This window comes from Phocoena phocoena, chromosome 1 (assembly GCF_963924675.1).
Source record: "Phocoena phocoena chromosome 1, mPhoPho1.1, whole genome shotgun sequence".
NCBI classification, from domain to species: domain Eukaryota; kingdom Metazoa; phylum Chordata; class Mammalia; order Artiodactyla; family Phocoenidae; genus Phocoena; species Phocoena phocoena.
Window position 1 is genome coordinate 153,175,303 of NC_089219.1, and position 22,696 is coordinate 153,197,998.

A 22,696-nucleotide genomic window follows, 5' to 3' on the forward strand; every position below is an offset into this window, starting at 1 on the left:
CACCCAGACTGACAAAGAGGTAGCAATTTGGGGACAAAGAGAAGCACAGAAAGAGCCCCCCGGAGAAGCAAGAATGGCATCAAGAGACACACCCACAGGAACTCAGCGACAGTGCCTGGCACTCAATAAATACCTTGTGCAATGAAAGAACAGATGAAAACGTGCACTTGCGCACATGGGTACACATACACACACACACACACACACACACACCAGCCAGAGGCACGAAAGGCTTGGCAGAAGATAAGAGACATGGAGGAGAGCCAGACCTCTTTGCACAAAGTACAAAGCGATCCTCGTGGTAGAGGAGCGATCTGGGGTACTGTGGTGGGGCGGTGCGTGTTGGTCCCATGGTGGCTGGTCCAGCCAGGACAAGAATGGAAACAAAGCATGTGGCCCCAGGGGAACAGGTCTGTAGCTGCCATACCCCTGGGATGGGCAGACCTGCAGGAGGGGAGGGTCATACAGTGTCCCCTGGCCACGAGCCCCAAGGGCCACCACGGAGCTCAGCCAGCCCAGCCCATCACCGCCATGCAGGACCCACTCGGGCCATCAGATCCTCAGGTGTGCCCACAGGTGTGGTGGGGAGGGGGCATCTCCCATCATGAATGTATCTACAAATGCACAGCTGTGCCCATCTCCCAGGCATGCGCAAGTCCAAGTACCAACGCAGTCCGCGTGGGGTTGCTGTGCCTGCTGGCGTGGGGCCCGGTCTTCCCCATGGAGGAGGGCCAGGCCCACGTAGCCGGGATCAGTCTGTGAGTACCACCAGCTCCCCGTCGCTCTTCTCCTCAGCCTCTGAGTCCTCATCCTCGCTGTACCGGTACATCTCGCCATCAGCCACCGAGTGCCTGTCCTCTGTGCCCTCACCCTCCTCCCTGAGGCTGCAGGTGTTGACGATGACAGGCATGTTTGGGTCCAGGCTGCGGGGCACGTAGTGCTCCACCAGGGGCTGTGCCAGGGGCACGCCTGCCACCCGAGGGTACAGGACATCTGAGGGGCTCATCTGCACCTGGCTGGCCTGCGGGCTGCGCGACAGAAGAAAGGCATGGTTACAGATGCACCCGCAGTGCAACCCCAACCCTGCTCTCCTCCGGTCCTCCGCAGGGCGTGCCCTCCGACCTCCCACCCTTTTGGCTCCAAGACACATACACCCGGCTCCCTGGCTGCTTTCTGATGGCAAATTCACTGTCAGCTACAAACCCAAACACACACGTGCAGCCCCAGGGCCACGGGTCCAGACATTCCCAGAGGATCCTGTGTAAATCCCGTTTGGGGAAACTGTGTATTTCATATGCCCCAGGGAGCTTCCTATTTAAAGAAATCCACTAGGATGCTTGTTTTGGTCAACTCCGGAATCCTCTGTTATGATTATTAGTACCTTGATTTTTAGTACCCCTGAATTTTTATTGTTTGTCAAGGGGACCCACGGATACATTTCTCCAGATACCCACTAGTCCCCTGTCAGTCACAAATCTATATCCTGATCCACCAGGGACTCACCATAGTCACAGTCACCACTACAGCCACACACACATAATGCCCACACAAACGTATGCACACACATGCGTGCACGCACAGCCCCCCTGGAATCCCACTAAGGCCACACGCTAACCCCTGCCACTCACAAGAGCTGTGTGCGTGCACGCGCACACGCACACACACACACACACACACACACACACACACACAGAGTCTCAGGCGCTGGGGAGGCCTTGCTCACGGGGTCGTGTAGCTCTGGCGGGCATCCTGGCGCCGGGTCCTCATCAGGGCCTTATACTCGCCCACCCGCAGCCGCTTGCCCTCCACGATGCAGGTGCGCTTGGGCCGTGGCTTGTACTTGTAGTCAGGGTACTTCTCCAGGTGCTGCCGGCTCAGCCTTGCCTGCTCCTCGTAGTAAGGCTGCTTCTCCTGGTTGGTCATGGACTTCCAGCGGGAGCCTGGCCCAGCCCCCAGGGGCAGGCAGTCAGCTGGGCTCTGCTGACACCCCCAGCCCCCTGCAGATCCTGGAGGCCCCGAGAAGGTTTTGATCCCCAGATATATGTGCAAGCACCTATACACAGCAAGGGCCTGGCCCAGTGTGGGTGCGCCATAGATACTGAGCGAATGAATGAGGTTGGCATGTATAAGGATATCCAATTGCTAGCTTAAGACCCACCCACATACCAAACTACACAGCGACTCTGGGAGGCCTCTGGTCTGCATGTTTTGCATAAACAAAAGAGTAGCCACCCAGGCCCCCAACAATCCCCAGAGGCTCCCTGCTGAGGACAAAATACCTGGTGTCTCAGTTGACAAGAGACCTGAACTGGAGGAGCTGAGGTTTGAAAACAATTGCCCTCTTCTAGCTCCAGCTGCCCTGCCCCACATTTCTCCTTGGCCTCCAAAGAGGACATATAATTTCAAAGACCTTTCTACTGAGAGCCTAAGAATACCAGTCTCTCCTGTCTCCTGCCAGAGCCAGCTCCAAGGGTCTGGACAAACAGGGGAACAAGTTAGGGAGAGATGGGGTCGGGGAGCTAAAGAACGTACACACGCACTCTCTTCCACCTGAGTTCTTCGGTGCAGGTGCTATCAGAAGAGCCCTACAATGGTACCGGACTCCAGGACCCAGCTGTCTCACATCCTGCCTGCCTCCCACACGCCATCAGATTCCACTGGAGTTCACCACGGCGTGGACCATCACCCAGAAAGCCCCAGTTAGACCCAGCTGACTCCTGCAACTAGATCCTGCTGGACTATGGCTCCTGGAGCCCCTAGAGCCCCCCGAGACCCCACCCCGCCCACTGGCCCTTACCAAGGATCTTGCTGATGCTGGAATTGTGCATGTCTGGGAAGGCCTGGAGGATCTTCCTCCTCTCATCCTTGGCCCACACCATGAAGGCATTCATGGGCCTCTTGATGTGGCTGCTGTTCCGGGACTCAGGGAAGTGGCGGGAGCCTGGGGAGCAGGGGAGGAGTCAGCCAGGCAGGGCAGCCAGTGTGGGTTAAGGAAGAGTCCTCCAGGGCTGGCAGAAAAAAACATCCCCTACTTGACCACCAGAGGGCGCCGGGAGGCTCCCACAGGGCCAGGGATGGCCAGGAGTAAGACCAGCAGGGGCCCAGAGACAGACAAGGGACAGATACGTAAGGGGACTCCACAGACAGACGAAGGGAGAGAAGGGATTGGAGACAGACACAACCTGACCCATCCTGGCCCTGGTGGGAAGCAGAGGTGGGCCCTCCTGCCCATCAGCCCAGTACCCAGAGCCCTCACCGTCCACGTCACAGCCCAGCATGGCTTCTTCCAGTGGGTGCACACAGCTCTCCTCCAGCCGCTCCTTGGCTGGGGATGTGTCCAGGCTAATGAGGTCCTAGGTAGAGAGGGCAACTTGTACCTCAGCCCCCTCTGCAGCACCCTGCTCCCCTCCCCTGCTCTTCCCTTTGGTAGCCTCAGACACTGTGTCTTCCGCCCCTGCCCACCCAGGTGCAGGGTAGTGGGAGTCCATACCTTACGGAAGGAGGTGTTGGGGGGACTTTCTAAGGCTCCACTGTGACCGTGCAGCAGCTGTCTGGCATCCTGGATGGCTTTGGTGACAGCATCCCCTTCACCAAGGAAGCCTATGGGACAGGGGAAGGAAAGGAAGGGAAAAGGAGGGGCTGTTGAGGGAGGTACACCCAGTTCATGTCTTGCCCTCCCTCTTCCCCTCTGTTGCACTGCACATCCCCAAGGGGGCGCCATTTACACTGGAGTCCTGGTGACAGTAGACTGGAAATGAGAATGGCCTGAATCCCTGATTCAGGTACCCAATCAGATACAGTGGGGAGAGCAGGAAGGGGATCTTCTTCCAGGACACTGAGTGCTGGAACTAAAAGGGGCCAAAGAGAGCAAGTCTAACCCCTTGTTTTATAAAAACTGTAACCCACAGAGGGGAAGGGACACGCTCAGGGTCATATCCTGCCCTCTTAGCTCTCTCCTAGAAGAGGGCTGAAGGGAAAGGTGTAGGGGCGGCTTACCCAAAGGCAGGCTGGGGGGGCTGGCCTGCAGGTCCCGTGTGGGGGCCCCGTGGCTGGGAGGACGGGGTCCACAGTTGCTCATCTTCAGGCTCGGGGAGCTGGAGGCATTAGGCAGCTCGGGGGCCTTGGGCTTGGCCGTGAGGTTTAGGGGTTGGGAGGGCTCCTGAGGGAGACCCAGAGGGTTAGAGACACCAAAGGACACCTCCACGTTGTGACTGGGGGGACACAGGGTGACAGAGGGACAGAGGAGACAAGCCGACAGGAAAGGAAGACAGAAGAAGTAGGAGAACAAGAACAAAGGACCCCATGGTCCCCTAGGCGGGCAGCCAGCCACCACAGGTGAGGGCGGGAGCCCCGGCCAGTGGGCGGGGTCAGTACCTGTAGGGCGTGGTGGGCAGACAAGGCCCCAGGCCTCTTCACCACTGGGGCGGCGGGGCTGTGCAGCAGCTGCAGCGGGTACTCCACTACGGAAAAGGCGGCAAGGAGAAAAGTCCTGGATGAGCACAGAACAGCAGACGCCCTGCTTGACGAGGTCCCGGAAGCACAGCGTGGACAGAGGCTCGGAGCTGGCCCAGCTGGCTTCCAACCACTGCCCTCCCAGCCCCACAGCACTGCTGAGGACCTCCTGTGCCCTCGTCCCCCACTGCCCGGCACGCTGATCAACATCTTCACCCCGTTCCTGCCCTTCCCAACCCACTGGCCGCCGAGTTCCCACCCGACGGTGAAACGACGTCAGGTACACCATCCACTCTTTCTACGGGTACTTGTGTTTTGTACCTACTACGTGCAGGGTACAAAAGCAGCTGCCTCGTTTGTAGCCGGCCTCATGCGCATCACCTCAACGTAATCCCTAGTATGTGGCATATAATAGTACTCAGTACATCATCCCATTGTATGGATAATGAAGACTGGGAGAAGTTACATGGGTGCCCATAGAGTTAATGAATGGGAGCACTGAGATCTGAGATCTGAACTCTGAACTCTGAACCCAGCTGCATCCTCTAGACCTTTCCCCCCTACATGCACTCTCTCTCTGCTACCTAGCTGGCTTCATTCTCCCTCAAGGAGGACCAGCATCCCTGACTTGACAATTGAGGTGGAGAGATAAGCCATGTAGACAAACCACTGACCACATGGCTGGCGGTGATATGGGCTGCATGGGTGGCATGCCAGAGAACTCTGTTCAGCTGGGGTGACTGGGGGGAGGGGAGGCGTGAGCGGGCGTGGCAGGCGGGAAAGCAGGAGGTGGGAAATGAGGCTGGCACTCGATGGGCAAGCAGGGCTCGGGGCCTGTGAAGGCTGAGCCTGGGAGTTTGGACTCTATGCTATAGGCACCCGGGCACCACCTAAGGCTTGTGACCTGGGAGAGGTGTTACTCATACTCAGCCGGGGCTGCGGCGGGGGGGGGGGGGGGGTTAGCGGGGAAGGAGGTGGTGGCGCATCTGGCAGCCACAGGCTTCCTGCTTACTAGGATTCAGGAGCAAACAAAGCAGGGGGCAGCCTAGCCAGTGCAGGTCTTCCACAACTTATTTCCTGCCCCCTGCCCCCCTTGTCCAGCAAGGGTGTGGCCCCCTCCCCGCAACTAGGCCGCTGCCCTCCTCACCCCTGCAGCTCGGCTCTATGGACACCTGTAGGTGCAGTGGTTTTGTGCAACCTGTCCCCCCCCTTCACCCCTCCCCATTCCCAGTCCCCACTCCTCCACCCCAAATTAGAAACTGCCTTCAAAGTAGGGCCTGACTTTCTCAGTCCTTTGTGTTTTCCCTTCCCCCACCCAGGAGTCAGTGGTGCTGGCCCACGAACTGTGCCCACGGCCCAAAGCCCTTGCTGGTGGACCCGTAGGAACTCACCCAGCTAGATTTCCCCTGCCTTCTCTCTCACATGGAACAGGGAGCATTGACCAAAGGGAGTTGACTTAAAATTAAAACCCTTTCCCCTCCTGGATCAATTATGGGCAGCATCTCTGCCCTGTCCCCAGGACCTCTCATAAGGAATCAATGATCGTAGCCTAATAATTCCATCTCTGCCTCCATCCCACGGTCACTGCCCTAGTCCAGGCTGTCATTCCCCATCTCTAGAATCCCCTCAGCAGCCCCTACCCCGTCTTACCTCCAGTTGGTACCCCTCTGTTCCCCACCACCCACAGCCAGTGTGACAACACATCCTCTGCTGAAATGTTCCTGTGCATCCCACATTCTACAAAATAAATCCCAACGTCCGTGCTCAGCCCCGACTGCCCTCCCCAGGCACATCCCACTAGCTGCCATGTGCTCCCCTCAACTCCAACACTCCTTTGGGCTTTCTGCCTCAGGATCCAGGCCCCTTCCCTCCACCCTCAGCTCCCAGCTTCACCCTCACAAGTCTACTCCCCCAGCACCCAAGCGAGCACCACCTCCTTAAGAAGCCTTCCCAGATTCCCCGGCTGTTGGTATCCTTCTGTCTCCCTCCCCAGACCATAAATTCCTTGAGCTCAAAGTCCATATTTTATCACCCTCGTGGCTGCCCAACAACCAGTCAGCACCTGACGCTTGTTGCTGCTCTATCTGTGGTCACTGAGCCTCAGTGACAGGGCAGAAGGCAGCAGTGCCACTGTCAGGGCAGAGCAACAGCATGAATTTGGGAGATGGATAAATCTCAGTCAACATTCAAAACATTAATATTCTGGTACAGGAAATGTCCCACAGAACTGGGGGGCTAGACCTACATAGGCAGCGTCCTCTTATGTCTGGAAAGCACTTTATGGTTTTCAGTGTGCTATTTCTTTTCATTCTCCCAGTGAAATTCAGAAAGAAGGGATTATTCTTTGACTAGACAGATCCCAAAGTGAGGCCCAGAAAGGCCACACTGCACATTAATGGATGAGAGTGGTTCCTGGGCTCCTTCCCTGACCTCAGGTCAACCCTCCCCTCCCACACTCACCTGGCTTGCAGGGAATGGGCTGAATGGGCAAAGCCAGCTGGGAGTCGGGGGTGACAGGCAGAGGCTGGTGGCTTGGGGGGAAGGCTGGAATCATGACGTAAGGCATGTTGATCTGCTGAGGGCAAAGAAACCCTGTGTGAGTCCCTGGGGGGCCCAACCAGCTACCCAGCTGTGGTCATCCCTGGACACAGAGGGTGGACCCGGGGATGAGAGACGCAGGCCTGGGGCAGGGACAGTTTTCAAAAGGATCCATCTGACCCTATGCCCCCTTTGTGGGCCTCTGTCTTCCTGCCCTCAGGTCCCAGCTGGGAGGAAGATACTCTGGGCCCTGCCCTTGAAATAGGTGACAAAAACAGGGGAGGGGCTAGAGCAGAAATGAGCCGCCCTCCTTAGGGTCATGCCTGAGTGGTTCTGCTTAGTCCACACTCCCTGCCTTTCCCTGTCTCCAGTACCTCTCCACACTGGTGTCAACCCCTCAAGCCCCTGCTCCCCCAGAGCCCAGCCCTCCCCCCGCCTTTACCTGGATCCCAGCACCCAGCCCTCCCCACTCTTTACCTGGATCCCAGCACCCAGCCCTCCCCCCTCACCTGGATCCCAGCACCCAGCCCTCCCCCCTCACCTGGATCCCAGCACCCAGCCCTCCCGCCTCACCTGGATCCCAGCACCCAGCCCTCCCCCCTCACCTGGATCTGCTGCTGAAGGAGGTTGATCTTATGCTGCTGCTGAATCAGCTGTTGCTGCTGCTTGGCGATCTGGCAGAAGGAAAGAGTAGGTGATGGGAACATGCACCTTAGGCCCCAGGATCCCACCTCCCACAAGCCTTTGCGGCCCCACCCACACCCTGCCTCCCGTGCCTAGCGCAAGGACATGGAGGACAGCTGGACACGGCAAGAAGCCGAACAGCCAACCCTCAGGATTTATTCTCCTTCCTCGGAGACCAAAGATGGGGGTTAGGCAGGAAGCAGCCAGCTGCTTTTACTCAGAGCCCCGCAGCGCCGCTCCACGCCCTGTCCCCTCACAAGGGCTGATGAACCGCCAGAGGTGGGAATGCCCAGCCCCTGCCCACGGCCCCCTCCCCGCCTGCCCCCACCATGTTCCGCTCTAGGCCCTGGACCAGACCCCCATCCCTGGAAGGGAAGCCGGACACCAAGCAGGCCCTACCTGCTCCTGCTGCTGCCGGGCCAGCTCCATCTGCTGCTGCTGCTTCTCAAAGAGCATAGCGGCCATGTTCTTCTGCTCGGAGTGGGCCGTCAGCAGCTGGTCCCGCAGGGTGGACAGCTGATGGATCATGACCAGCAGCTGGAGCTCCTTCTCTGCCAGGCTCTCCTGGGTCCCTGCTCCACAGTGAAGCAACCACCACTGAGAACTTTTGTTTGTTCATCTGTTACCGGTCCATCCATATGACACTGAGCAATCGCTCTGCCCCAGGGCCCCGTCAGGGGCTGGACCACAGAGATGACTGAGATACAGTCCTTGCCCTGGAGGGGCCTCCTCATCTTGTCACCTGACAACTAGCTGCTCTAGAAGGTCCCCACCATCACTCACCGATTCCAGGCCCTGGAAATGCTGACGGTGGGGCATCTCAGCCCTGGCCCACCTCTGGGATGTCCTCAAGTGCCCAGTACCACTGGGTCAGGGTGGATAACTAACCCACTGGAGGGCCCAGAGTGACACGCTTAGGCTTTGGAGCAAGACAGATCTGGGTTCAAATTCCCCTTCTAACTCATCCCTCCTGGGAGCTGCTGGGCAAGCTACCAACTTCTCTGCGCTTTCGCTTTTTGAATATATAAATGAGCACAACAATCGACACTTCACAGGGTTGCTGGGAGGGTTGAAGGTATTGAATGTAAAGCTGAGTCCTGAATCTGGCACGTGGTCCTCAACTAGCAATGTCACTGCTTCCTTGTCTCTAATCCAGTTCATGTCAGATGCAGCAGTTACTCCTAAGTGCCAGGATGCAGACCACATGCATCAGAATTACTCGGGGAGCCCTTGAAAAATACAGATGCCCAGGCCCCCCTCCTCTGGGGTTCTCATTCAGTAGGCAGGGGTGGAACCTGGGGATCTGCATTGTTTTAAAGATTCCTCTGGGAGTGTGATTAACCACACTGGGAAACTTATCACCCTGATGAACCTAGGCAACACTTTAATTCACTTAATGAGGTCCTGGTGGCCTAGAGTTAATTTCCAGCAGTGAAAGGGAACGTCCGGCTCATTTTATAGTGAGATCTGAGAAGTGGCTAAGACATCCCCAAGGTCTCAAGGGTCCCAGGGGATTTGAGTCCCACCAGGCCCTCTGCTGCATGGGAATAAGCCTAGTGCTTGGACCCCCCCCCAACCCCGGGTGAGGGATGGTGCAGACCCCTAGGACCAGGCAGGAGCCAGAGTGGCACAGGCCACGTGTGAGGGCACCAAGAGCCCCAGAAATTGCCCTACAGGCCTAGACTGCAGGGCCAGGCCTGGAGAAGGGAAAGGGGTTCAGACATCTGTCCTCTGCCCACCCATATGGGCCTTCACCTTTGACATCTTTGGTTTCCACACAGCTCCTTCCCAGAAACCTCTCCTTCCAGTCACTGGACAGCAGCTTCTCGATGGCCGGCACGACTGGAAGATACCAGAGGGCTAAGGAGTAACTGTCCTAACACCTCCCCACCCAGGCCCCCGTCCCTGACTGGGGCAGACGACGTCTTACCTTCTTTTAAATTTCGGTTGAAGTCCAGCTTCTCCTGGCTTCCAGAAGCAGCCTCAGAGCCTCCTGGTCTCTTGGGTTCTGGGGACCCGTTGCTTTCCAGGGAGCTGCTGTCCTGTAAGACACACTGAATATCACTGTCACCCCCAAGGGAATGGGGGCAGACTGCAGTGTGGGGGGCTGAGCGCCCCGGGGATATGTATCCTAGGGGAACTCCAGAATCTACCCAGCCCCACCCTCCAGTAGGGCCCTCCCTTCCCACCTTCCCAACCTTTGCTCTGACTTGGCTTGATAGATTTGGTGAAAAGAACAAAAGGTTTAAAGACAAGAGACCTGGGCTCAGTGATTCACAAGGTGCTTGAGCCCACATGAGTCCCTCAACTTCTCTGAACCTGACCTCGGTCTTCCGAAAATGGAAATACTAATACGTCCCGTGCCATAGACGATTGTTGCTGGGATCAAGGGAGATAATGCATGTGAATGAGGTTTGCCACTGCAGACTAAAGAGGCCAAAAGCCTCCCTTGTATGCACCTACCACTCCAGCCCCGCAGGTTACTCTCAAGGCCCCCACCCCACCCTCTTTAAGACATTGTCCCCTCTCTCCTCTTCTCATCTGAGTCCTCTCCATTCTTTAAGACCCAGCTTAAAGCCCTACTTATCCTGGAAGTCTTCCTCAATCACCACCCCTACCCCTTAGCCCCCTTTCACATACTCCTCCTGGCTGGATCCCTCCTCAGAGCCCTAAAACTCTCCTCATTTTCACTCATTTGGCTTTTGATTAGGTATTCCCTTTTTACATCTCTTGCATGGAATCACGGAGTTTTTAGGAGCTGCAAGAATCTTCACCACTCATGTAGTTCAGCTCCTTCATTCCGAGGATGAGGAATTGTATTGTCTTTAATAGCAATTTAACTCTGGTTCGGTTAATAAGGCTGCTTGTCTCGAATCATATGAAAAAGCCAGTAGATTATCTTTAAGCCAGCCTGTGAGCACGTGTGTCCTATTTCTCAACTAGTCTTCAAGGGTAAGGACTGGTCACACATAGGTGAGCAGTTCATATCAGGTGAGTGAGGGCAGAAGTGAGTTCATGTCCCGCTCTGACAGGTAGCCTGACCCACCCACCCACCTAAGTCTTGCCCCAGAGGAGAACGCTTCTGCCTGCCCCTCTGCCCAGCTAGGCTGGTGGGTGCCTGCTCCACCCACTAGGGGGAAGGGCACAGGCATAGGAGCTACAGAGGCAGGGTGGGGACACTGACCCAGGAGCCCCTAGGAGAGTGCTGGGCACCTGGGCTGGAGCTGGAGGGTCAGCACCATCCTGGGGGGCCCGGGCTGGATCTCCGGGCTGGGGTTCAGCTGCGGTGGCCAAGCCCTGGGGGGCCTCGTGGCAGGGTTCCTTCTTCCCCTCTGACTTGACAGTACAGTCCACCATGGTGCCAACGTCATCCAGGGCCAGCTGGGCAGAGCCGGGGCTTCTCATGGACATCCTGAGGGAGGACGGGCAGAGGGAAGGATGCGAGTCCTGAACCCCGAGGCAGTGACTGTTCCCCCAGCCCCAAACAGGTACACTCATGCAAAAGGCAAGCTTCCATTTGGAACTCACTGTGACAAACCGGAAAAGATTCTTGTCCCCCCACCCACCCACTTTTTTTTTTTTTTTTTTTTAACAGAAAGGTCTAGAGAAGACTGGGCCAACATTTGGCATGCCCTGCCTGTTGCAGTGTTGGAACTAGTGGGCTGATGGGTCTCCCTGAGAAGGCTAGAGATTGTCAACTGGCTCCTTCTGAGCCCAATAAAGCCAAGATCATACAGTACGTGTTTGTGTATGTTTGTGTATGTACGTACTTGTAATTAGTTACCAAAATTTAAAAATCAAGAGATATCCCATAAAAATCTGGATTTGAACTTCTCTTGAAGTTGGTCTGTGGCTGGAATTGAGCAGCAGTTACTCTCTATGAACAGGCCAGTTTGCCCTACTCCCCACCACTCCCTCCTACTCCCCAAAAGGGAAACCAAGTATCAACTACCCTATACACTTACTCTTTGTTTTCCTTAGAGTAGAGGCAAGATAAAAGTGAACTATTTGGAACAATTTCTTATATCCGTGTATCTATCTACCAAAAGTGAGGAATGAAGTAAGCTGAGAGATGAGTGGCTTTCAGAAAAATATTTTCTTATATGAGAGTCTCTCAATCAGAGTCTGGCCCCCGTGGGCCTCTGCAGTCCCTGGTGTAATATACGCAGAGGCTGCGTCCCCTGCCTCCTGTTGCTGACATCCCACTGCCTGGGATCACTACGTAGATGAGCAGGATCCTGGGAGTAGTTTTCAGTGGTTATGTCAAGCTCAAGGCCAGAGTAGCAGCTGCCCAGAGCTCACTTGCTCACCCTCCAAAGTGACCAAGAAAAGACAGGTGGGGACACACAGCAGGTTCCAAGTGGGCATGGGTCTTGCCTCAGCTACTTCACTAGCTGCTGAGTGACCTTGGGCAAGTTACTTGACCTTTCCACACCTGTTTCCTCATCTGTAAAATGGGTGGTGTGAGGGCTATGAATTGATATTTACAAGGTGTTTAGAATAATGCTTTGTACTAGTAAGCACCGAAGTAGCGCCTTTGTTAAAGCACTGCTGGGTGGAATGCAGCACAAGGACAGCAGCCTCAACATAGCTGGAGGGGTGGGCGTGGGAGGCTTGTTTGAAAGACAAAGTCATGGGTCACCCAAAATCAGAAATTCTGTGGGTGAGGAGGGAACGGATCTGTTTTCACAAGCCCTCCAGGTGATTCTGATACATACTAGTTTGAAAAGCACTGTTAAATAAAAAAATTTTAAAACTCTGCTTACATGGGCCTTAAATTTTTAGGAGGGGAGTGTAAGGCAAAAATTATATATAGTAAAACATCCCTTAAATTAAACTGAAGGTACAGTATAACATTTGTATATTACATCACCTGTATGATAAAATGTTTCTTGTAATGTATAACGAATGATGCAATGTGCCATGTACAATAGATGTATACACTGTGTACGATACATGTACAGTATTTTACATGAAATAACAATGTGTCTGATTTGATGCCATCCTACAGATCAGACGAGACTAAACTCTCCCTCCACTTTCAAAGGGCAGGGTGCCCTGGGGGCTGGCGTGGGACTCAGGACAGGGCACTGCAGGATGAGCAGAGGAGACATACGTCAGCCCGGGAGAAGACACCCCAGCCCAGCTCACCCTGAGGCTTTAGGGTGCAGCTCTGGGTCCCCTCCCACCACCCAGGGACCCGGAGAGCGGCCCGGAAGCAGGCGCTCGGCCCATCCGGGCACAGGGAGGGGCGCAGAGCCAGGCCCCGAGCAGGGGGCTGGGCGTGGGGGAGGGGAAGTCGGGGAGTGGTATTATCCTGAAGCTGAGGGCAGCAATTACATAACAAACAAACCCGGGGCTCAAGCTGTGAATTAATCAAACCGCTGAAAATAAAACCTTCCTCTCAGGAACTTCAGACAAAAGAAATGAAAACAACCAGGCTGGCTGGAAAATAAAAGACAGCAGCGCTGAAATGGGGACAAAAGGAAACCAGACAATAGGGTGTTGGACAAAGGCAATAAAGCCAAAGGAAGTGTGACAGGCGAACAATGCGGGCCTGTGGGCTTCTGATCCCCGGCCGCCTCCGCGCCGAGGGCCCACACCCACCGCGCCACTGCGCCCAAGCCGCCGGGTGGCCTCCTCAGCTCGGGACTGGGGTCCTGAGGGCTTTCTCCTCCCGGCGGTCCCCACTTCATGGCCTTCCAGCGCCTACCTCAAAGCCTTTCTTCCCACTGCAGCCCAGAGACCCCGGAGGCAGCCGCAGGGCGCACGGTTAAGGGAGCGTCGGACACCGGGCTGGGCCCCCAGCGCCAGCCGCCCACCCAGAGCTGCGGACCCGCTGTGCATGCCCCCAGCTGAAGGCGGAGGCAGAGGAGACGATGATCTGCCCTAATGAACTCCAGGACCGCAATGCTCAGGACCGTGGCCACTTGCCACGCGGCTGCTGAGCAACCTGTACCACGGCCGGTCCCAATGCAAACGTGCTAAGTACAAACTACATCCCTACTTTGGAAGGGTTAGTACAAAAACAGAATGTAAAACAGCTCATTAATAACTGGTTGTTGATTACACGTTGAAATTACACTTTGGATACTGTTGGGTTAAATAGAATACATTGTTAAAATTCCTTTCACCTGTTTCTTTTTGCACGTCTTATCGTAGCTATGAGAAAACATTAAAAGTATATATGTGAGGACTTCCCTGGCGGTCCAGTGGTTAAAGACTGCCTTCCAGTGCAGGGGGTGTGGGTTCAATCCCTGGTTGGGGAGCTAAGATCCCACATGCCTTGTGGCCAAAAAAACCAAAACATAAAACGGAAGCAGTATTGCAACTAATTCAACAAAGGCTTTAAAACTGGTCCACATTAAAAGAAAGTCTTTAAAAAAATTATATAAGTGGCTCACATTATATTTCTGTTGGAGCAGTGCTGCACTAAGACATCTCCTCCCTTTGAGCTTGATGGCTTTTTCTACCCACACTTAACCCCCAAGAGTACTTCCACCTGGGTACTGGGATTTGGGAAGCCTACCTCCTGGAGCTCCCAACAGCTCACCCTGGCTTCTGGCACAGCACCTGGTAACAAAGAAAATGGCTCCTGGTGACCAGCCAAGGTAGCGTGGAGGTGTCAGTCTGTTCACCAGGGCGTGGTACCCACCAGATAACCCTGCCAGACCCTGCTAGCAGCCCAGACAAGGGCCCTTCGTTCCCACAGGCGCCTGGCTCTACTTCAGGCACTGGCAACTGGCTCTCCGTTGGTCCCCTCTCTGGACCCCATTGGTTTATGGAGAAGCAACAGCCCAGGCTTGATGCAGAGTGCAGGCTTTTGGGTTCAACAGTCTGGATTCAAATCAATGCTTTGCCACCAGCTGACTTGTGTGACCTTGGGAAGTTAACTCTGAGCCTCCATCTCCTAATCCATATAATGGGTGTAATAATCCATGTCACAGGTGTCCATGAAAATTTAATAATACAGGGTGAGCATCCATTAAGTTGTCATATAGCCCAGGATGCTCCTAGAGCCAGGCGGTTGAGAGAAAAGTCTCTGGGGTCAGATAGACCTGAGTCCATTTGAATTCCAACTCTGATTAATTAATTGCTGTGCAACGGTGGCCACGTGACATAACCTCTCTAAACCCCAGTTTCCTCCTCAGTGAAATGGGAATAAAAAACCCCTGTATGGGGCTTCCCTGGTGGCGCAGTCGTTGAGAGTCCGCCTGCCGATGCAGGGGACGCAGGTTCGTGCCCCGGTCCAGGAAGATCCCACATGCCTCGGAGCGGCTGGGCCCGTGAGCCACGGCCACTGAGCCTGCGCGTCCGGAGCCTGTGCTCCGCAACGGGAGAGGCCACAACAGTGAGAGGCCCACGTACCAGAGGAAAAAAAAAAAAAAACCTCTATGAAGGGATGAGCCTTCCATTTAACACTCCAGACCCTACGAGATGTTCTTCCAGAGACTTAAAAAAAAATTCCCTTATTACCCTTTCCCTACAAAGCATGCTCCATGCTTCAATCATACACATGGTTTTTTCAGGAGGTTTTACGGTCAGCAGCCACATCCTCCCCTCTCCCCAGACGCCCAGAAGTCAAAGACTCTTTTAGTACACAGGAGATGTGAATTACTGGGCTCCACCAGTTCCCACCCAGGTCCTGGTCAGAGGCCACAAGCCCACAGGACTCTCCAGTGGGACTCTCACTTGGGTGGAAGTGCTCCTATGTACCCCAATCTCCTTCCTCTCACCCAGCCTTACTCATATTTTATAAATGGGGAAACTGAGGCCCAGAGAGGTCAAGTTCATGTGGCTTGTTTGGGCAGTACTGTTTCAGGAGTACAGAGTCAGAAGACCTTCAACCAGCTGGGACACGGAACAGTATTCCTGCTCTGCCTTCCCTTCCATCCGGGGAACCTAACCCATAGACCCTCTGCTGTCTTCTTTTCCTTGGCCTTACCTCACCTGAGCATCTGTAGGAGGTGAAGGCCCCTAGGGAGAGAGGGCTCTGGCCAGCCTCAACCTGCATGCCGCAGCGTCCTGAGTCTCTGAGCTGATGTCTGTGAGGCCCTGGGCCCCCAAATCCAGTGCCTAGGACAAGGCATAGAGAGATGCCTGCCCTCCACAGAGGGGCAATGGCTCAAAGCACGGTTCTTATGCGACAAAGCAGGCTACAGGTGCTGATCTCCTTTTTCTCCTCCCCACAACCAACCCTCTCCCAGCTCCTCTGACCCCCACCCACCCCAGGCGCACACACACCAAGCCCCTTTCTCCCCCAGACAAATCACCAGCCACTTCCTCTTCCAATCAGCCCACAACAACCCAGCTGGACTGGAATCAAAGGACTTCTTACTCTCAGACCTTTCTCCCTCCACAACGACAGCCCTTCCCGCCCCCATAAATATCTAGATACAGATAAAGATAGAGATAAATTCTAGTCATCGGAGCATGACAGGTGACTCAGACCCAGGGGTACAGGAAGACAGTCTGAACAGACAGGCAGACCCTCCCAGGAGAGCCAATGACAACACTTCTCCACCGGGCACACACCTAACCTCTCTACTGAGACTCCCACTCCCAAGCTGACCCTGAACAGGTGGTGCCGAGGGGCACTGCCAGGGAGGAACCACGCGGCAGAGAAGGGCAGGGCCTGAGTCCCAGGGGAATGTCACTTCCTTTCAAAGCCCCAGAGAGTTGAGAGCCTCAGGCAGCCCCAAACAATAGCCTGAGGCGTGGGTGCCCAGAACAGTGCCCCGGTGCCACATCCTGCCATTCTTCTCCCAGGCCGCACCCTGCCACCCTTCCTGGCTCCGCCCGATCCTATCTCTGCTGTTTACTCAGAGCTGAGAGCTGGGCTGGCTGCAGGCTTGGAACAAAGCTTTCCTGAGAGGCCCCCTCACCCTCTCCAGCCTCTGTGGGCCCTTGGGGTATCAGATCCATGGCGTGGCCCAGCCTGGTCTAGCCCTGCTCAGGCCGAGGCCACAGCCAACACCCCCCGTTCCTGGGCTGTTTCTGGGCTGATCAAGTGGCTAAGACCAGCCAGACTGAGGCCTGCTGAACCCCCAAGAGCTCCTGTCCTCCCAGTCAGCAAGAGGAGGCAGCCTCCCCCGCACCTCTGGCCCAGAAGCCCAGCTCCAGACAGAGCCTTGGCAGCTGCCAAGATTGAGCTGACCCCAGCCCAAGGGCACAAAGGACTGAAGAAGCCGAGGAGAAACCAGCCGTGCTGTTCCCATTCACAGCCCCATCTGAGTCTTCTCTTCCTGGAGAGTCCAGGAAGAGACAGAGAGGGCAGCGTGGAAGGACTGCTGAGGTTCCCAACAGGATGAGTGCCTGCCCCACGGGCCTGGGTAATATTTAGGAGGTAAACCGTGTCTCCAGGATTCCCTTCTCTGGGGGCCCTCCTGCCTTCACCTGATGCCGTCTCCAGCCCCTCCCAAGCCCCATCAGCAGCCGCAGTCCTGGCCTTACCTCCCAGTGGCCAGGTCCAAGCCTATGTCCTGGATTCGGGAGTGTCTGGCCTTTTACACGAGCAGTGCCCAGCCCAGAGCAGGCACACAGCAGAAGTGGTACAGCCGAGGCCGACCGGCCTTGTCAAAGGCCCCCCTTCTGGGATAGCCCTGAACATTAACCAAAGGGAAAGGACGAAAAAGAGCACGCAATGACGGAACACCCACTTGGCTGAGAGCACTGGGTGAGGAGCTCGCCACTCATTTTTCCGACCCAACCAAGGCCCAGTGGAGCCATCTGAACTCAGGCCTCACTGATGCCCAAACCCATGTCTGTTCATCTGTCGGCTGGTGCCCTGGCTGCTCTTCCTCTACCCCAGATAACAGGATCCGGTCTAGCAAAGATAGATCTGCCACTGTCTTTGCTGCTTACAGGATTCTAGCTGTTTTGACTTGAGTCATGGCCAAGGAAGAATTAATCGAAAGAAACCAAGGCCACTTTGGAAACTTGGGGGAAAGATTCAACCTCTGAAAACCTTAGCTTCTTCATTGTAAAATGGAAATTCCAATACCTACTTTGTGATTAGAAGGTAATCACAAGCTTGGAGAATCTGGTACAGAATATATGTTCAGGGAAGGAGAGACGAAGAGAGACCTAAAGCAAGGAGGCTGTCTTTCCCTCCCTACCCCCAGAGCACCCAGAGTGAGACACCTATCCCTGAACGTCCCTGGCTTTCCAGAGGCTGGCAGGTATGTGTGACCCTCTGGCATTGCTGGGAGTCATCCCGATACGGCTGAAAGAACCGGGTTTCATTGTCACCCAGACCTGTGTTTGAAGCCTGGCTCCACCATGTACTACTGTGTGACTATGGGGAAGTTTCAGTTTCTCCATCACTAAGATGGAACAAATAATATCTCGTAGAATTATTGAGAAGACTGAATGTGATGTTTGTAAAACACACAAAAAAATGTTTGCTCACTGAACCCTCTCATTCACCTTTTGGGGAAGCCTCCCCCACCCCCGCATGCCAAACACGCAGAAGACCCACACCCAAAGGACAACTGGGAGTGTCATCTTCTTCCATCTCCACCTGTCCCCTGTAGGTCCCCCTCTCTTTGGCGCTGTTTCACTACCCTGCTTAGGTTGTCTGCGTGCTCTGTCGGCGTCCCCAACCACCCTGAAATCTCCCCTGGCCGGTGCCTACACTGAGCCAGACACCCAGGCCACGCTTAGCGCAGACAGGCTGAAAGGACCTGAATTTGCCCAGGAAACTCACATCCTCAGTGCCACGGCCTACCTGACCAACCCCCCCCGCCCCCCGTGCCTTCCCTTCCCGATAGCACTGAAGTTCTGCATGCAGACCTTCACAAGCTCCCTCATCTCCTCCAGAGCCGGAGCTAGAGGGTAAAGTGTTGTTCCATTAACCCCTGCCAACCCCAGGAGGGGACAGGAAGGTGGAGACTAGAAGAATGACTGCAGAGGGGGGAAAGGACAAGTGGGAATGGCCTGTAAACACCAGGCTGAACAAAGTCTCATCTTTGCAGACATCCCTTTTGTTGGGGCTGGTGTGGGCCGAGCAGCATTTGGCTTCTGCTTGGTGACAAGTCCAAGCCACGTGGACTAGGTAGGCTCTCAGGGTCTATGGTGACATGGAGGCTCTGGAGACATGCACAGTCAGTTCAAACCCCAGCAGCCCTCTAACTAGTGGCATGGACAGGCCGACTTATTCAACTCTCCAAACCTACTACTTTCTTTATAAATGTGGTCAGTAATATATACCCACTAGTGTGGTTGTGAGGAGTAAACAACATAACAGGCAAAGGCCAGTGCCTGAACACAGCCATGCTAAACAGCTGTATCTGGCATAACCATTGTAATCTGGAGCTGGGGGTGACGGCTGAGAGGTGGAGAGTCAGCCAGTTCCTCGCTGCTCCAAGAGGGAGCCCAGTGAGTACTTGAGACTTAACCTGTACACACCTCAGATTCTTTATCTGCAAAGGGGACCAACAATAGCTACTTCTCGTGGTCGTTGGAGAGTTAGTAAGTATTGTATATAAAATACTAGTGCAATGCCTGGCACAAAGCAGACTGGCACTTAGAGTGTTGTTATCATGATCGAATGAATGAATGATTGTGTGCTTCCAAGGAACTTCTGCCGGCCAGAGCACTCTGCCCCAAGCCAGTGAGCGTTGTGAAGGCCCTTCTTAAAGGTATTTCAAATACCAGCCTCCACACATCTGCGAGCCCACAGCCCCCTCTCAAAGTGGGCACCTTCACACCACATCCTCAGGTCCCTGAGGGCTCAGGAAAAGTATCTGGTCCCTTCCCTACTTCTTCTCCCTCTTCCTGCCTCAGCCAGCCACTGCAGGGGCAGGGGAAATGGGGCAGCGATCAAGATGGGTAAGTGGTACAAGAAAGAGGAGTCAACAGACGCCAGTCACCAAGAAAGGCCACCAGGCAAGTGCTGACAGGACACGGTCCCGACCCAGAAGTTCAGCGCGCAATTAATCAGCAAATACACTTGGCCTCACCTTCTCCTCCCTGGGATGTACCTCCCTAAGGCTCCATAAAAGATACACCTTGAGGAGAGGTCTGGGGGCTTCCAGAGGGGTTTGGGCATCCAGTTCCCCACCTTGGGCAGACAATGGAGGAACAAGGTGTCTGGCAGCACCGCAGTCATCATGGCCGAGGCCCATGGGTTGAACTGGGCGGGGCCCGTGGGCTGAACTGGGACACATTAGCCTCACCTTAGGGCACCCTGCTCAGGTCTGCTGCTTCCCCCATAGCCTCCCCTTCCCCCAACCCAGGGTGTCTGCACGGGATGCCACCTGTGCCTTATGAAAACCTAATCACCACCATCTCCCCCAAGACAAGCTCACTCATGGGAAAGCCCAGTTGAGCAGCTCTTACTCAAGCAGCATTCATTCTTCCAGTGAACAAAGTGTTCCGTTCCGTTTCTCTGCAAAGGCCATGTTTCCTTTCCCATTATCTACCACATCGGCACACAAGCCTGCCACAAAAGATTTCTTCTTTCTTTTTGTTATTTTCACGGTCCCCTTTATTTATGAGTGGTTGTTTTTTCTTGGCTTTGGCTCCTTTTCGAAAGGGCAGGGGAGCAAGGGGAGGAGAACAGTTTCATAGTCTTTGATTTCATCTAAAATGCTCATCAAACAATCCCCAAAGCAGCCAGCCTGCACCCCAGTCTGCCTGGGACTCCAACTTCCAGCACCAGCACCCTTTGGAAACTGAGGCAGAAAAGAGCTAGATCTGACGAAGGGATGGGATATGGTATGATTCTGGGAGGGATCTTGACATCTGGAGCCCCCAATGGTAATAATAATAAAATAACAATGGTGACATTCGAAGTATTTAACAACTGAATGATGGGCACTAACCAGTGAGATAGGACTCTTGGGACAATCAGATGAGTTGGCAGATGCCAGACACACACTACTGGTTGCCACTCTGGTGTGTACCCCTCTGATCATGGCTAACATTTTCTGAGCACGGTTTGAATCACTTTAATCGATCTTCACCATAACCACCTGAGGTAGATGATATTATGATCTCCATTTTACAGATGGAGAAACTGAGGCACAGAGGTGATCTGAGCCCGGGCCGTCTAGCAGCAGAATCCACCTCTCAGCCAGACATCAGGAATCGGGCACACAATAAGCTAAGGGTACGGATAGGCATTAGCTCTTTTAATACTTTCCCCAGCCCTGTGAAATAGTTACTGTTACCTGTTTTACCAATGAGGACACAAAGGCTTAAGGAGGCTAAGCTACTGCCCGTGAGTGGTGAGCAGGACACTGACCCAGAGACTGGCTGTCAAGTCCCTTCTTTCAAGCACTGGATTACACTGGCTTCTCTTGCACTTGTTTGAGGTCCCAAGAGCCATGGAAAATCATCACCTGGAGCCTGAATCACCTGCCCCTCAACCCCAATCTCTGCTGGCCGTCTGCTGCTCTCATGATGCGGGGTCAAGGGACCCAAGCAGGTCCTGGCTCAGTTGATGTTAGAAAAGTCAAAGGCAAACGCCACATGCAGACATCAAATGACTCAAAGCCAGGGTCCTAACACAGCACCCTCCAAGTGAGTTCAGGGCAGCACCGGAGGGCGCAGGGCTGCCCCAGTCCCTGAGCTCCCTAAGCTATCACCTCTTCTTTGTTTCCTGGCCATCCTTCCTTGGCCTCTACCCCTGACACCTCCACTCCCTCTCCCTTAGCTTCTCACCAACAGCAGCGAGCAGAGCTGTGCACTTCACAGACGCCCCCAACATACGTGCCTAACTATTGTTGCAGTCATCTTTTTTTCTTATCAGTTTTTTTCTGACTCTGAAAGGAATGTGTACTCATTGTAGAAAATCTGCAAATTTAGAATAACATAAAGAAGACAAAAAGAAATTAAAGTCACTTCCCATTAATCCAGAGGTGGCAACTGATAACAATTTGGCCTCTTTCCATCAATTATTTTTCCTGTGTGTCGTTTTCTTTTTCATCATTCAGCTCATAAGCAAGCTTTTGCACTATTCCCCCCCCCCACACACACTTAATAGTGTATCAGGGGAAGTTTTCATGTTACTAAAAAATGGAAATTATTTAAAATTCTTGAGGGAATTCCCTGGCGGTCCAGTGGTCAGGACTCCTCGCTCTCACTGCCGAGGGCCCAGGTTGGATCCCTTGGTCAGGGAACTAAAATCCCACAAGCCGCACAGCCAAAAAAAAGAAAAAGAAAGAAAGAAAGAAAAGAAAATTCTTCATCAAGTCATTTGTAATGGTTGCCCATCTCTTCAGTGGCTGTACCATAATTTACTTTATCCAATGCCCATGGTTAAAACAATCCAACTCTTTAAATCTCATATTACTGAAACCTCCTCTTCATCCACAAGGTCATCTACCCTCCAGATACTTCTGGTGGGCCAGGGCCATTCTGCTCCTATGACAGATGGGAAGGAAAGGGCCCTGACAAACAGCAGACAGAGCAAGGTAGCAGAAGGACCTCACCTGCCTCTTTTTTTTTTTTTTTAATTTTTAAATTTTTAATCGAAGTATAGTTGATTTACAATGTTCTGTTAGTTTCGGGTGTACAGCAAAGTGATTCAGTTATACATATATATATTCTTTTTTAGATTCTTTTCCCTTATAGGTTATTACAAAATATTCAGTATAGTTCTCTGTGCCATACAGTAGGTCCTTGTTGGTTATCTGTTTTATATATAGCAGTGTGTATATGTTAATCCGAACTCCTAATTTATACCCCCTCCCCTCACCTGCCTCCTCTTGATGGGACAAGTGTGTAGCAAAAGGAGCACAGGATGGAATATGGAGGCTGTGACAGAGGCCCGGAAGCGTGGGCCCAGGGCCTGACTGCTTCTGCAATGGGGAGGACATGTCGTCTCGGCGTTTCTCGGGGCCTGACTTCCCCATAAAAAGTTGGAGAACCACAATGAGATGCCACTTCACACCCATTATGATGGCTATTGCTTTTAAGAAAAGAAAAAGAAAAAGGAGTGTTGGCAAGGATGCAGACAATTGCTGGTGGGAATGTGAAACGATATAGCTGCTGTGGAAAACAATATGGTGGTCTC

At 53.9% G+C, this 22,696-nt stretch overlaps 1 protein-coding gene across 1 annotated transcript; it reads right to left on the bottom strand.

Annotated features, from left to right (window-relative positions):
* Window positions 1-751: 751 nt before the first annotated feature.
* On the bottom strand, window positions 752-11,085 carry SOX13 (SRY-box transcription factor 13). Its single transcript, XM_065871370.1, has 13 exons — window positions 10,888-11,085; window positions 9,605-9,716; window positions 9,430-9,516; window positions 8,074-8,246; window positions 7,596-7,664; window positions 6,913-7,027; window positions 4,375-4,460; window positions 3,997-4,159; window positions 3,491-3,600; window positions 3,257-3,353; window positions 2,798-2,941; window positions 1,724-1,940; window positions 752-1,028 (listed from the first exon to the last, which is right to left on the bottom strand). The coding sequence occupies exons 1-13, from the start codon at window positions 11,083-11,085 to the stop codon at window positions 752-754; spliced, it is 1,848 nt and encodes a 615-aa protein (XP_065727442.1).
* Between the last annotated feature and the right edge of the window lie 11,611 nt (window positions 11,086-22,696).

Coding starts and splice junctions, on each gene's coding strand:
- SOX13 (XM_065871370.1), bottom strand. CDS start 11,085: ATGTCCATGAGAAGCCCCGGCTCTGCCCAGCTGGCCCTGGATGACGTT. Junction 4,461..6,912: donor GCCCATTCCCTGCAAGCCAG/GTGAGTGTGGGA, acceptor CCTTTTCCGTAG/TGGAGTACCCGCTGCAGCTG. Junction 1,941..2,797: donor CAGCATCAGCAAGATCCTTG/GTAAGGGCCAGT, acceptor GGGCTGGGCCAG/GCTCCCGCTGGAAGTCCATG.